A 16794-nucleotide genomic window follows, 5' to 3' on the forward strand; every position below is an offset into this window, starting at 1 on the left:
TTTTTCCTCTGAGTCTGCACGTGGATCTCGCAGTGGCGTCCCTTCTCGCCTCCCATGCCTCCGTTGTGGCGTGACACTAGCGGCTTCTGGAAAAGGGAAAGAGACCCCCCGTTGCCAAAGTCAGTCGTATAATACGGGCCTTTGTACGTGTCTGGTTTTTATCTGTTCAAGGATTGGAGACGGGTGAGGGCTATAGTGGATCGAGATAAGGGTGATTATTTTAGGGTATTCTTAGCAATTTGGTGATGTATTGTAACAATTATAGTCAAAGGTAGAGAGGTAGGAAAAGATTCGGTAATGATGTTTGTTCTTATAATCCATAGGTATGAATTGAGGGAAGGTATTGAGGGGCAGATATAAGATTTTGAAATAACAAAAAGAGCCTGTAAGCCATTACAGCAATCATGAGATGCGTAGATGGTTAACTTGTTACTGTACCTTTTTTTCTAGCATAGATGACCACCCCTAACAGATAAAATACATTTTGTGATTAATGATATGCATGTTAGTAAAGTAACTAGATTTAGAAAGATTGTACGTTATATGCGTGTTTCATTGCTTAGTATATGCATCCATGCATACATTTTTTCAGTCACTCCAATATTTTATAAATTAATATTTCAGTTAGATTATGATGAATCAAAGTTAATTTCCGTCTTATCACAGAAATTCTATTATAAGGAGATCAGTGGCGTCTACAAAATTTCAAGATGTATATATGGCTATTCGATTTCATAGTGTTTTGTAGATATTGTTTGAGTTTGAATTTAAATTCTAATATTTTAATTTTACTGACGTTTCCACCAATAGCTATGCGTATTCTGTCGTATCCGTGTATATTTTGAATACATAGGCTAATTCATCATCTTGTACACTGCCTCGCTGCTGTGTAGATACCTATCATTATTTCGTTGTAACTGCATCATAAAACAATATATAATGACGAACTGGAAACAAGAAAATCAATACATGAGAATAAAATGCAATGTGACAAGCAATAAAAGTTGTACATGCCAATTGGAAGATAAAGTCTACGGTGATGGCAACCCATATTTAACTTACTAACAAAATCTACCCAAGAACCAGGATTCCACTTTGATGAAATTGAAATTGAAATCAAGAGCTTCTTTAATATTATTGTTTTTTTTTTTTTTTTTTTTTTTTTAATTCGTTTTTGGAAATTCTTTAGTTACTTGATAAAAAGTGGATACCTGTGACATTTCTTGGGCGTCTGAAGAATATTTTCAGATAACATAAGAAAAATGCAGTGCAACATATCATAACAGTATTATTACAAAACATAAGTGACAGTTGTGATGCATACCAAATAACATTAGATGTAATTTTGTAATGAATCATGCTAAATAATGTGTAAGTTTTATATATAAGCTTGATTTATTTTGCCTTTATTCTTCCATTCAAATTAATAAATCAATAAACACGTACACAAACTTACCCTAATTTTCTCACCTATCTATCTATTAATCTGTCTATCTATCTATCTATCTTTTTAGTGTATTATCAGCATCTTTGCTAATCATTAGGAAAGCAGTAATAAGTATACCATTTATGCTTCTCGTTAAGCTGATTAAGCGTACTCAATACTTCTACTTATATTAAGCGTGCTGAAATGCATACGAATGTTTTATTGAAGACATTTTTCATATACATTCATTCATCCCCATCGTTGGTAACTTTCATAAGATTTAATAGAGTTTTTAGGAAATATTTTTGAGGGATTTTCTGATTATCAGACCAAACTCTGAAATATGTACAGAACTGAAATGGTTTTTATAGTAAGCTTTAAATTTTCTCATTTATATGACGATATGAAAAAGAAAATGTTAATTGCAACACAGGGAGATGATTACTTCAGTTAGGGACGATTTTAGGCAGGATTAATTACTAGAATCTAATGATAAAAGTAACTTTTAACTAAATGATTAAAACTGTTATTCTAGTAAAATGTTTCCTAAGTATTCTAAAAAAAAACTACTGACATTTTTATTCTATTTGCAATTTTTTTAATACCTGTGAACAAAATCGTGTGTTATAATTAATAACTTGCACAGTATGAACATTTTGCCATTTAGGAATTTCATTGCAAATTAAGAAGACAAGATCGATTGCAAATATAACCACTGTAGAGTATTAAACTGACTGGACAGGAGTCATAGATGTTAAGATAGAATATCTGGGTCAATGGAAATAGGGTCATTGTGGGATCAATGGTATTAAGATAGGACATGAAGAATCATTGGTATTAAGAGGGAATATCGTAATAATATCTCAATATCTTTAATGATTTTCCTTTACCGTATAACGCCTGGCAACCGCCTTCATTTTTTTATGCCATTATGTTTTTTTAAGATAGAACATAAAAAATCATTGGTATTAAGAGGCAGTATCTTAATAATACCTTAATATCTTTAATGATTTTCCTTTACTGTATAGCTCTTGGCAACCACCTTCATTTTTTTTTATTCCATATTGTTTATAATTTTATAAGTTAAGGTGTTGAATGATTTATATTTATTTATAGGTAGTTTGATCGCGGTTATATTCTGTATTTGTTTTCGGTTTTCGAATATAGGTGTTCAAATTCTTTTGAACCTCGCCATTTAAGAACCTGTTCTAAAGGCAGTGCATCTTTTGTGCTAGTTCTTTGTAAGTAATAATGATAATGTTGATAATGGTAATAATATTAACGATAATGGTGATTAAAGTATTACTGTATCACTGTTATTATTATTATCATTATTATTATTATTATTATTATTATTATTATTATTATTATTATTATTATTATTCCAGATGAGAAAAAAATGTTGTATACATATATAAGCGGACTCGAGATAGTGAAGCTGAGTTATGTTAGAATGGCTGCCAGATATGAGAGAGAGAGAGAGAGAGAGAGAGAGAGAGAGAGAGAGAGAGAGAGAGAGAGAGAGAGAGAGAGAGATGGAGATGAAAGTGGATTCAGACATAAATGAAGAAAAAACTTATCAGCTCAACAGCGCAGAAATTATGGTTGATGCACATTATCGATATGCTGTCATGAAAAAAAAAATCCATTTGTTATGATTTTGTTATTTGGAGCATATGGTTAGTCCGTTTTTATTTAAAAGAATCATTTACATATCTTGAATTTGCTGGTTTTTTTTTTATGTACAGCTGTATGTATGCATGCATGTATTTATTCAAGCAAACTTTTTTTTTGCACGCATATGGATACATTGTTTATTTAAAGGGAAGTTGCATTATAGTAAAGATTAAACTGTAGTTTGCTTTTGGATAATTTAATCAACAAGAGAGAGAATATGATGAGTTATATCAGGTATTATAAGGGGGAAAAATAAAGAATGTATCTTTTTTTTCTTCAATAGAGTGATCATCTAATGTAGAGCTCAGACGAGAGGCACATACAAATGATACGACATTTAAAAATATTTTGATGGATTTGCAATAGATTTTCGATTCCTTTATGTAGGATATTTGGATAACTGAAAACACGAAGAATATAAAGATATGCGGAGTCGAAGAGATTGGGAAATGAGATTTATATTTTAGGTAGACTGGTAACCAAGGTGTGTAAGGTATCTTTTAGCATAGAAAAGATGCCAGAGAATTGTATGAGAGAAGCCAGAGAACTTGTTTCGTTGTGTAAGGCAAGTTAAGTGATTGGGAGCAGAACCAATGGGTATTTATTAAAAGAAGCAAGACAATGGAGAGGGATTAATGAGAAATGTTCAATGTGGGTGTAGGAAAGAGATTATTGGCGGAGGATTAAATGTTTTTCAAAGAATAGTTTTGTGAGAAGTGTGAGATTAAAGGCTTAAAGAGTTGCTGTTGGACGATTTATAGATTGGTGACGTAAAAGGGATTTTGAAGATGTAAGGTGTACCCACCGTATTTGAAAATGAAATGTTGAAGTGCAATATTGCTCTTTCAATTGAAATATTCAACTTTGGTGATTGGTTTACATGTTACAGATCTCTCTCTCTCTCTCTCTCTCTCTCTCTCTCTCTCTCTCTCTCTCTCTCTCTCTCTCTCTCTCTCTCTGTCATACAAATGCATATGCTATAAATTATGCATTGATGCAGTATATTATGAATTTTTATAGATGTACGCTATACATATAATAATTATGATATAACAATGTACAAATCACACTGCCTGTCTGTCTGTTTGTTCATAAAACATATAAAAACAATTGCTATAAATAAATTGTGAATTTCGTAACATTTTACACCATAGTTTAGTTTTAAAATAGCAGGGTTATATCTTACCCAATCTATTACACCCTTTGTACACACAACTCTCTCTCTCTCTCTCTCTCTCTCTCTCTCTCTCTCTCTCTCTCTCTCTCTCTCTCTCTCTCTCTCTCTCTCTCTCTCTGTTTACTAATAACAGTAGGTGAATATATAGGTGAACCTTTAAAGTCTAAAGATTCATTACCATTTGCTTATCTATATGTTAAATATCGGAAAAATTATTCTCTAATAAGTAAGAACTTTCCATTTATAAAAGAATATATCTCAACATGATTTCATCCTTGATAATAAGAACACGTACCGCTTCTTAACAGCAGATAGGAATAATTGTTGGAATTATTCCTTAACCTAGAATTACAGTGTCAACCAAACAAACAAATTAAATTACATGATTTTTTCAGTCCCATAGAGTAAATAGAAATCGTACACCCAGAGCATAGATTTGACCGAATTTTGATCGTGGAGAATGTTTTTGTAGACCCCTCTAAATATATATATATATATATATATATATATATATATATATATATATATATATATATATATATATATATATATATATATATATATTGTATGGTTATCAATTGACAAAGGAAAACAACGCATCAAAGTAGAATATATAACTGTAATGCAAAATATTTTAAACATTTTGACATCAAGATCCACAATAACTATTAAGACAGATTCCCAGTATTGCATCAGACATGTATTACGACATACAAATCCCAAAGATACTGGAGCAAAAAAATTATAGTAGGATTTCTTATTGAAATGATACATCTCGATTATGGTCTAAAAGCAGGATTACTGTTATCAAGAACGAGAACCAATCCTTCGAGGAGTTTTGTCCGGAAGGCAAAGATCTTCAAAGGCTGAAGCCAACATCCAGATAGGAAGAACGTTTTCTGACGATGATAACCAAAACAAACTACCGAAAGCATGTAGTACATGAATGTTTTTTTTGGTTTTGCTGGAGTTCAACTTCATCTGCATTGAAAATACCACCAGTGATCTCATTCTAGACTTATCGAGGCTTGTGGCTACTTATTTTAGATCAGACCACTTTAGCAGGTTCTTCATTTCCTGATTTTTATTATCTTATTTCAAGGACACGGATATATGAAAGTAGAGGCTAAAATCAATAAAGGACCAAGAACACTGTCTTGGGATACTAGGTATGATGAGTTTAAGCTCTAGATACTTAATCAGTAAAAGGTTTTGGTATATTGAGACCTGGTAATGAGATCATGTTGGCAGTCTTGAATATTTTAGCCAAACCATAACTAGCACGAAATTCAATTTGAACAATCCTGGAATTGTCATACATTTTTATTCACGTTTGGTTTAGGGTGTTTAGGATTATACGTTTTGCTCTGGATTCTGAACATCGTCGCTTTTCCAGAGTCATAAATTGATTTGGGGGCAACATTGCTCAGTAGGCAATTTTTATTTGATGATGCCTCATGCATTCTGGATGGTCCGTATGCAACCTGGACTTGCAAACGTCAATTTTATGTTGCCAGCGTTGTCTGTCTTTGAAGTGTTTTAACATCACAAATGCCGTTTCCTTTGAGTGTTATATATGGATTTTTATCGTTTAATAATAGGCTTGAGGGACAATATACTCTTCAGTAATGGTCATAAACTCCCCGACACTTCATACCCTTACTGGTGAATTTTATCCACTCCGTAATCAAGGGGAGTACACGTATGACTTATTTGGTAGAAATATTATCCCCTATTCCAACCCATATTATTTCAGACATCTGTAAGATCACTAGGGGGGGGGGGGGGGTGTCGGATCACCAGCCACCATCTAGTACATATCAAGGTTTGATATCACCAAACTGGCTTTAGACTCCCTATTAGATGTAACTTTTGATAACATACGGTAAGACTGTCATAAACGATCTTCAGAATTATAAGTGAAGGTATCTCTCCCGATTGACTAGCAATCTGGTTACTGGCCAATTCCAGCCATATTGCGAGAACTGTTTGGTACCATTGACAGTGAGGCATTTGTTGACCGAATGCCCCACTTAAAGTAGGGAAAGAAATAGATATCTGTTTGAGGCGAGGATGGCAGTTTTTCCTTGCCAAGATTCTTGGACATGCTGTGTCCTACCATTCCAGCGGTATTTTTAGCTTTACTTCAGAAGTAGGTCCTCTGAAAGCTATTTAACTTTTATAAGGACGTCTTCAATTTTATGGTTTCAGATTAAATTTTTATTTTATTTATTATGTAGCAAAAGATATTGGCGTCAATGACCTACGATGTCAGGATACCAGAAAACTCAAAAACAATTAATCAATCAGTAACAATGTAGAAAATCCTGGTATTAATTTTATATTACTGTATCTCAAAGCCAAATTTCCGAAGAATTAATGTTACTGTAGGTATGCCTCATTCATGAGTACCTCGTGGAACAAGATATGCCTATGCTCTTGAATAGCAAAAAAGTTTGCATTGTCGTGAAGACTCGGCCTGCTTCCAATCATGTATTTTGCAATCAAGTAATTTCACCTCTCCACTAACTGGTCGAAGGTGAAGGTACTGCAAAACGACAAATCGTATTTGTGAAACAAAAAGGCGTTACCTTTTTATATAATGGAGACATCATAGACTTGTTGGTAGGAATAGAAAGCTTATGGTTACATTAATGTATGTGATAATATGGCCTATAATTACAAGGTATTTAGACATTAATTCTCAGTTATGAAAGATCATTGTAACTTACCATATACTGTGGGTTCCTGTAATATGATAATGAAGATATGTGTGTATATAGTATATTGTGTATATATGTATGCATATATATACAGTATATAGCTATTTATGTGTGTAGATACATATACATGAATATGCAATATATGTATGTACCAATATATATGTATATATATATATATATATATATATATATATATATATTTATATATATATATATATATATATATATATATATATATATACATATATGTATGTATATATATATTTATATATATATATATACATATATGTATGTATATATATATACATATATATACATATGCATATATATGTGTATATATACATACATATATATATATATATATATATATATATATATATATATATATATATATATATAGGCAAAGTATAATTATATGAACATGCATATAATTATTCATACATGTAAATATAAATGTATATAATATATATAATATATATATATATATATATATATATATATATATATCAATATATGTACATATATATATATATATATATATATATATATATTATAAATATGTGTATATATACAGTATTTATATATATAAATGTGTATATATATATATATATATATATATATATATATTTATTGATATACATAGATATATCTGTATATATGTATATTTTTTAACATTTATATATGTATAATATTTATATAAATATACATATATATATGTATATATATATATATATATATATATATGTATATATATATATATATATATATATATATATATATATATATATATATGTGTGTGTGTGTGTGTGTGTGTGTTAATGATGCAATACCTACTGTATATTCATTAATAGTTCTGGGAACGCCTAAAGCTCATTCACCTTTACACGAGTCACACAGCCAGGCAGAAGCAATACAAGCTAAAGTAAAAAATTGTAATTATATATTCTGTGTGCCTGTCATAGACAAAAAGGAAAACAGAAAAAAAAAATCAGCAGTCCAGTGGTATAACTAATTGCCTTCTAAATCTAATATATCTAATGCAGGAAAGAGTTAAAAAAATATTTCCAAGTACAATTCATTGATCTAAGTCAATCTCCTAAGCATTTATGGTTCTTTTGTCTGACTTGTATATTTTTCTCAGCTTCATTTTTTTTTTTACTTACCGTCTTAGCGATTAAGAAGTCCACGAACCGGCGGGGTCGAGGTGGAGAAGCCGGCTGGATAGGGCAAGATTTGAAATACCCTTTTAGAATAAGCTCTACATTTCAGGGGGGGCCGCTAGCCAAAATTTTGAAAAAAAAAAAAATATGAACCTACAACCCACACTTTTGTTTCTTTTCTCTCTCTTTTTTTTTTAAAGTTAATCTTTTCTCTCTTCTAAAACTACGGGCGTGTAAGTTAAGGGTCTCTATAATATAAGGTCATGATGTTCATAAGGGCGTGCTTGCGGGTGCGAAATGAAAGACCAGAGGGGGAGAGGGAGGCAGAAATAAAAAAAAAAATAGAGTAAAGGTTTCGACGCCTTTGTCATTTTAACTTTTTATTTTTTTTTAAATCTTGCATATCATAATTCCTTGGGAACTTACAGCTATTCTCTGAAGCATATTTTTAATCAATCAATTCTCAAGATGTGAGCGTAACAAACAAACAGACAGACAGACAGACATACAAGCAGACGAAAAACATAGATACCAGAAAATGGAACATCTATAGAGACTTAAAGATGCCGGAACCATATGATCATAATAAGTAGCGAACAATTCTATCTGTCATCAGCATCATCAACATCTTATCATCATCATCATCATCAACATCAACATCAACATCATAATCATCATCACCACCAGCACCATCATCATCATCACCATCCTCAGTATATCTTATCTCTTTAAAGAGATATACTCGTAGTCCTTATGGTTCATTGTCATCACGGGGGGGAGGGGGGAATTGTTTTGGGATGGAAGAGAGTAGGGGGAGAAAGTGTCGGGTGGGGAGGGGGCGGTTTCTGGTTGGTATAAGGAACTAAAGGTGGTGCCCAATAGTGACCTACCTACATGTGCCATATAACTTTTTATATATATATTTATATTAACATTTTAGATAACCTACAGAGGGAGATAGAGAGAGAAAGAGAAAGGTACAGAAAGAGAATAAAAGAATAGCGTTCCGGTACCTTTAAGTCACTACTATGGAATCAAGCAAGATTTTGTCTACTGACCATAGCGAAAGTATGGCCATCCTCAGCTTGCTCTTGCATGGCGGCTTCCAGGGCAGCTGCGTGTTCCATCTCCCACAGCTTCTTCTGTTCCTTCAACTTCTCCTTTAGCTTTTCCCGGTGTTTGTCCGACCTGGAGGCGTAGTTAACCAGGGCGAACTCCAGCAGGGCCCCGAACACGAAGGTTAGGCAGACGCCCGTCCACACGTCGATAGCCTGTAAGAGAGGATTGCAGATGGGTTAAATTCAGAGTTTTCATAGTGTTGTCATATTAAATATTGTCATTTTGTTTCATTATTACATAGATTTACGTATTTTGAGTTCATATACAGAATATATTAGTACATATCACCAAGTTACAAACATGTTTTATAGTAAAACCCAAATCTTATTTCAGAAGAGCTTTGCTATGTTAGACGTCACTGACAGATCTATCTAGAAATGTATGCATAATATATCATTGGGAATACAATCACTGTGCATATTTCATTAGAAAATAATACTAAATGCGTACACAGTAGAATGGAATTCCAGTGGGTTGCGGAAAATTGGCTTGTTAGGGTTATAAATAGGAATGGGTTTGACTAGCATGCAGTCATAGGCAGGGAGATGTGGACTGATATCAATTAAAAAAAAAAATGGTAGTTTAAGCCATAGCACAGCAGGGTATCATTTACTGAAAGCGGGACGTCTAAGGGGGACTCAATTAAAAGACTAGATTTAACTAATGGCTTACTAAGAGATGCAAATGAAGGGTAAACGAGCGAGCGATGCCATATGACCTTTTTTTTTTCTCTACAGACGAATGTTACGGCGACAAAGAACCTTTGATCAATCAGTCAGTTTAACTACGAACCAGCGGATGATTTCCATTCTCGTATGTTCACTCACGAGAAGTGGTTTCAATAGATTTCTCCAGAACGGTTTAGTTTACCATTTATTTCGTTTGGCGACGCCATCTTTTGGTATCCAATCAATTATGGAAATGTTATTTCGCCTGTCGTCCCGTGGGTTTCAACAAGCCTCGATTGGTGTCGATTAAACTTTGTTTTTCTTTATAAATTCACAACTGGTTGCATGTGACAGGGGTTATATATCTGCATATCGAACACGATTGCATATAAGAAGAGAATTTCGTTCAGAGTATTGTTTGTGTACTTTGGAATTTGAGATATAGGGGAGACTATTTGAAAGAATCAAGGATTTCACAACTGAAATTGGTGTTTTTAAGAGTCAGAAGAGTAAATGTATGAGTGTATATTGCTAAGCTTTAGGTTTATAGAACGTTTTAATTAAGATTAGACTGAAATTGGTGTTTTCAAGAGACAGAAGAGTAAAGTCATGAGTGTATGTTTCTAGGTTTAAGGTTAATAGAACGTTTTAAATAACATTAGGCATTTCTTAAATGGCTACTCTATCCCTCACGAGTAGCTGACTATCGACATTCCAAAATGGGTTAGTTCAAGGTAGGGAAAACAGCGAAGAACGTCCAAGGGTTGACAGGAGTAGTGAATGGTTTTTCATATGAAATCCTCAGTTCGTATGTATATATACACTAATGAAATGGAATGCATTGTTTGTACAAATCAGATGTTGGTTTGATTGTGCTGAAAATTCAATTGATAAAAGCATTGTGGTTTACAATTCGCCAAGAAATTACATGCAATCCATATGCAACATAACCTACGAATTCTTCCTCAATACAGGAGTTCAGTCCACTATGCCTCTCTATCGGATTTAAAAAAAAAAAAAAAAAAAAAAAAAAAACAGCAGCAGCAATTTCAAGAGTAGACGGACATGCTTGTTGAAGATGCCATCTGAGACTTATGAAACGCGATACATGCTTTAGTGCCGTCTCTGAAACATGTTTCAGAAATGATGTCGTAGAGATTCATTTCAAGACATGACTTACAGTACAGCAAAGCCAGGGAGATAGATCCAAACCGACAATAACCAAACCGATTTGTTCATCGATATTTGTGATATATATATACATATATATATATATATATATATATATATATATATATATATATATAGTTAGATAGATAGATAGATAGATATACTAGAACGTCGATTGCTATCTAAACTGTCTATGCACATGCTCGCAATGCGAACGAAGATAACAAAAATGCTAATGATACAAGTGTTGTGTTTATATGGTGTTGGGTTCTTAATTATCAGTAGGTTCTGCTAAAGAACGTATAACGTATCCTGTTTTGAAACTGGAATATATATATATATATATATATATATATATATATATATATATATATATATATATGTGTGTGTGTGTACAGTATATATATATATATATATATATATATATATTATATATATATATATATATATATATATATATATATATATATATATATATATATATATATATATATATATATATACACACACACACTGGACCCTTCACATACGAATGCCCTAACATACGATTTTTTTGAGATACAACAGAAAATTTTAGAAAATATATACTTTGATATACAACGATATATTTGAGATACGATTTTGCGATGAGTGATAGTTGTATAGGCAACCGATAGATGGCGTTCGGTCTGTTTGTGCAGTTCGTTGTAGTTATGCCTATTTTTGGTGTTATTTTGTCTATTTTATTATTTACCTTGGGTCCCAGAGCTAAAGACAAAGCAGGTGATGAGAAAAAAACCTAGAAAATTATCTCGATAGTTGTAAAGGCGACCAATAGATGGCGTTCGGTCTGTTTGTTTGTTGGTGCTGCATCGTTAACATATCGTTGTGTTCGTTGTATTTGTGCCTATTTTTCGTGTTATTTTGTCTATTTTATTATTAACCATGGGTCCCAAAGTTAAAGACAAAGCAGGTGATAAGATAAAACCAAAGAAAATTATCTCGATAGTTGTAAAGACGACCGATAGATGGCGTTCGGTGTGTTTGTTTGTTGGTGCTACACTATTTACACGTTGCTGTGTTCGTTGTACTTTGTGCCTATTTTTCGGGTTATTTTGTGTATTTTATTATTAACCATGGGTCCCAAAGTTAAAGACAAACCAGGGGAAAACAAAAAACCCAAGAAAATTATCTCGATGGCAGCAAAACATGAAATTATAGCAAATCATGAACGTGGTGTTCGTATCGTCGATTTGGCAAATGAGTATGGTCGAAATTCCTTCTACAATATCCACGATAATCAAGCAGAGGGAAGCTATAAAGAAGCAGCAACCTTCCAAAGGCATCACCATTATTTCTAAGCTACGAACTGATGTACATGATGAGATGGGACGGCTACTTTTACTATGGATTAAGGAGAAGGAATTGGCTGGTGCCTCGGTTTCGTTAGCGATCGTTTGCATGAAGGCTAGCAGTATATTCAAAGATCTTAAGCAAAATGCAGCCGAGACGGAGGGAGAATCATCTCAAGGTGGTGAGGAGTTCAGAGCCAGTCGTGGATGGTTTGACAATTTTAAGAAACGAACTGGCGTTCATTCTATCGTTCGTGGAGAAGCATCGAGTGCAGATGTTAAGGCAGCTGAAAACTTCATTAAGGTGTTTGAAAAACTCAATCGTGAAGAAGGATACCTACCGCAACAAGTGTTTAATTGCGATGAAACGCTTATTCTGGAAAAAGATGCTTAGACGTACGTATCACGGCAGAGGAGAAGAGTCTATCTGGCCATAAGCCTATGAAAGATAGGCTCACGCTTGCCCTTTGCGCTAACGCTAGTGGTGACTTCAAAGTGAAACCGTTATTAGTGTAGCCTATCACTCGGAAAACCTAAGGGCCTTCAAAGCTCACAAAGTGATAAAAGAAAAATGACAAGTTCTATGGCGTGCAAATAGTAAAGCATGGGTGACCCGTCAGTTTTTTTATTGAGTGGATGAACTTAGTTTTTGGCCCTTCAGTGAAGACATACTTAACCGATAATGGTCTGCCACTTAAGTGTGTCCTTCGGCTGGATAATGCTCCAGGTCACCCTCCTAGCCTTGAGGATGACCTTTTGGATAAATTTAAATTTATTAAAGTTTTCTATCTCCCAGCTAATACAACGTCTATCCTCCAGCCCATGGATCAGCAGGTGATCTCCAGTTTTAAGAAACTTTTCATGAAGCATCTTTTCAAGTGTTGCTTCAAAGTCACCGATAATACAAACCTAACACTGAGGGAATTTTGGAAAGATCATTACAACATTGTGAGCTGTCTTAGGCTTATATACACTGCCTTGCAAGGTGTTACTAAAAGGACATTGAATTCAGCTTGGAGAAAACTATGGCCTGGTGTGGTTTTAGAGCGAGACTTTGAGGGATTCGAACCTGTTGAGGTGGAGATCGTAGCCATCGGTCAATCCATGGGCCTGGAGGTAGGCGAGGCAGATGTTAACGATCTCGTCGACGAGGGGCTAAAAGAGTTACAGAAGATTTCCCACTCGGAGGTAATGATGGAACTCAGCAGTGAGGAGGATGTCGAACCGGAGGAGGAACTAACTTCACATGAAATTCGTGATATCCTTGGCAAGTGGCAGGAAGTGTCTGATTTTGTTGAAAGAAGGCTCCCAGAGAAATTGTCTACAGGGAGAGCGAGTGCCTTATTTAATGATACGCGTCTCGCATTCTTTCGTGACATTTTAAAAAGGAGGTAGAAACAGACCTCTCTTGATTGTTACTTGGTGAAGGTCTCACGCCGTGAAAGTCAAGAAGAAAGTGAGGCCAAAAAGGCCAGACGTGAAGGTGATGATGAGTAAGTGTTTATGTAATTAAAAAAAAATAGATAAAAATTAATTTAGCAATATTATTTCATTTGTACTGTATTTTTATTAATTAGTTATTAGTGAACATACATAGATAAAAAGAGAACAATTCGTTCCCTGCCACCCCTCCCTACCTCCTCCTCCTGCTGGCCTCACATCATCATCTTTCGTTGTGGTAAGTAAAATTCCTTTTTTTTTTCATTGATTATATTAACATTAATTATCATTTATCACATTACTATGTTATTTTATCATTGTGTGTAATTACTCGTTAATTTGTGTATAAATTGTTTATATTATATGTAATTTAGCTGTGTTTTTGTGTGGTTTCATGGCGCTAGAACGGATTAATACATATTACATTATTTTAAATGGGAAAAAATGCTTTGAGATACAACTGTTTTGATGTACAACGATGGTAATGGAACAAATTAAATTCACATGTCAAGGTTCTACTGTGTATATATATATATATATATATATATATATATATATATATATATATATATAAATGTATATTTATCATGTATATATATTCATATACATTTATATGTGTGTATATATATATATATATATATATATATATATATATATGTATGTATATATATACTGTATATGTATATATATATTATATATTATATATATATATATTCATATATGTATATATATATGAATATATGTATATATATTCATATACATTTATATATATATGTATATATATATATATATATATATATATATATATATACATACAGAGAGAGAGAGAGAGAGAGAGAGAGAGAGAGAGAGAGAGAGAGAGAGAGAGAGAGAGAGAGAGAGAGAGAGAGAGAGAGTCCAAAAGCTAACTAAGCATTTTAAGCCTTTATTTCGTATTCATTAATTGATGTTATATGATAATACTAAAAATCTCTAAAATGTAATGAAGTTAATACCCATTTCTACCCATAAATGTGCCATCAGGTGATAAAGAAATGAATTTGAATTTTATTGCGATCTATGACGATTTTCAAGAACATGGAATTAAATTTGGGCAATTTAAATAACTACATATTATTAATTACGTGTGTTGATGGAAGGTATAAGATCCAACATAAGAAAATAAAGACAACGAAGATGGGTTACAGTGAGACATGAGAGCCAATAGAGTGAGTGAGTACCTATTATTAATTTATTTAATTAACTGAACATTATTATCGTGCTTCGGATTTTGTTCATAAATTTTGCCCCGCCTTGATGAAGCGTTGACTGAATGATTTGTTTTTATAATATGGCGTCACGATTACTAGGGTCATAGTTTCATGTAAGATAAATAAGGCAGTTAGTTGACAAACCATAATGAATCTCATGTTATATGGTTTTTTATTCTCATTTATGTTATTCATTCCCCTTTTTTGTATAAATGTCCAGTATAGAATAAAAATAACAAAGGTATAATTCGTTCCATACATTGATAGGTAATTATAAAATCGATGGAAGTTCCCGCTGAATAACATATTTTAGACTTTAGCCGAATCGTAGTTAAACTCGTGAATGATATTTTACGTCTTAAATCTGTTTTTAGTTCGTCTGAATGAAATAGAGACTTCAGACGTGTATACAACAAATATCTTGAAAACTTTAATGATCTTTACGGATGAGACAAATTATATAATCATCGTTTGTGGTGTGTCCGTGGGAGATACTGCTCTCTCTCTCTCTCTCTCTCTCTCTCTCTCTCTCTCTCTCTCTCTCTCTCTCTCTCTCTCTCTCTCTCTCACATAAATATAGTAAATATTTCATGCCTCACGTATCCTGCATAGATATCATTTGCACAAGCAAGCAAGCCTTCAATTCACTTATCACCACGAACACAAATCCACATTTGCTTCAACATTTCTTCTGTTGTTAATCACTCATTCATTGACTGATATGGTCCTCGTTACTAAAGATGAATAAAAAGCCTCAGCGTCATTGAGGGATTTTTCGAAGCAGGTCATAAGGGTGAATATTTTATATATTTGTAGCTCTGTTTTATGATGTTTTCCTTTATAGACTTTTAAATACTTTACATTTTTCTATTTTGTTACCTCCGCCAACGAAGCTGGAAGGAGGTTATGTTTTACCCCCTGTTTGTGTGTGAACAGCTTCCTGGCCTCAAATTTAATAGGAGAGTAATGAAACTTGTAGGGATTAACTGTTATGTAAAAATCTGGAAATGATTAAATTTTGGAAGGTCACGGTCAAGCAAAATGTCCAATTCACGTAATCAGCCATAAGTTTCGACATCGTTGTTACAGAGGCTTCAAACTTGGTTCTTATTTGAGTTTATGAAAATGGACGCCAATTAATACATGTTAAGGTCAAAGGTCAAGGTCATGGTTGAGCAAAAGGTCAAGAAATAGGCTGCCGCTCTGGAGATCTTCGCTCTACTAAGTGCCTCTCTAGTTTTTCATTTTTCCCGAGATGAAGTTCTTTAAAGAACTAAATTTCCGTCTTTCACGAATATCATTCTTCCTGTTCTCCTCATTCTGTTAATAGTAAAGTAATTTAATACACCTACAGTTTGTACCGGAGATGTGACGCTAGTAAAAAACATCGAGGATTGAAACAGTTTTAATCCCATCGTCACATTTTCTGTTATATTTGGCGGCGATGTCGGATTCATATTTGCTCATATTTCTTTGTGGCAAGTGTCTTGTAGAGACATAGATGTTTGAGTCTGTGCAAAACCATCATGGTCCGCTAGAGAAATAGTAATGAACGTCCCATCATAAATAATGACCGACGCCTCTTGAAAAGAGGCTGTTTTTATGATTCTGAAATGTTTTGGTTATGTATATTTACCTCAAATCAATCAATCA

General features: G+C 33.2%; 1 protein-coding gene across 5 annotated transcripts in view; it reads right to left on the minus strand.

Annotated features, from left to right (window-relative positions):
- Positions 1 to 16794, minus strand: part of LOC137617323 (glutamate-gated chloride channel-like) — a 123848-nt gene that overhangs the window by 2999 nt on the left and 104055 nt on the right. For 3 of the 5 annotated variants that reach the window (XM_068347336.1, XM_068347334.1, XM_068347335.1), the window contains 3 exons: positions 9222 to 9434; positions 8167 to 8220; positions 1 to 86 (listed from right to left, as the gene is read on the minus strand). The exon at positions 1 to 86 is cut by the window's left edge and continues 186 nt beyond it. In XM_068347336.1, coding sequence (XP_068203437.1) covers positions 1 to 86; positions 8167 to 8220; positions 9222 to 9434 — 353 coding nt within the window. The remainder of the gene's footprint in view (positions 87 to 8166; positions 8221 to 9221; positions 9435 to 16794) is intronic. The other 2 variants (XM_068347337.1, XM_068347338.1) reach the window with 1 other exon arrangement.

This window comes from Palaemon carinicauda, chromosome 23 (assembly GCF_036898095.1).
Source record: "Palaemon carinicauda isolate YSFRI2023 chromosome 23, ASM3689809v2, whole genome shotgun sequence".
NCBI lineage: Eukaryota > Metazoa > Arthropoda > Malacostraca > Decapoda > Palaemonidae > Palaemon > Palaemon carinicauda.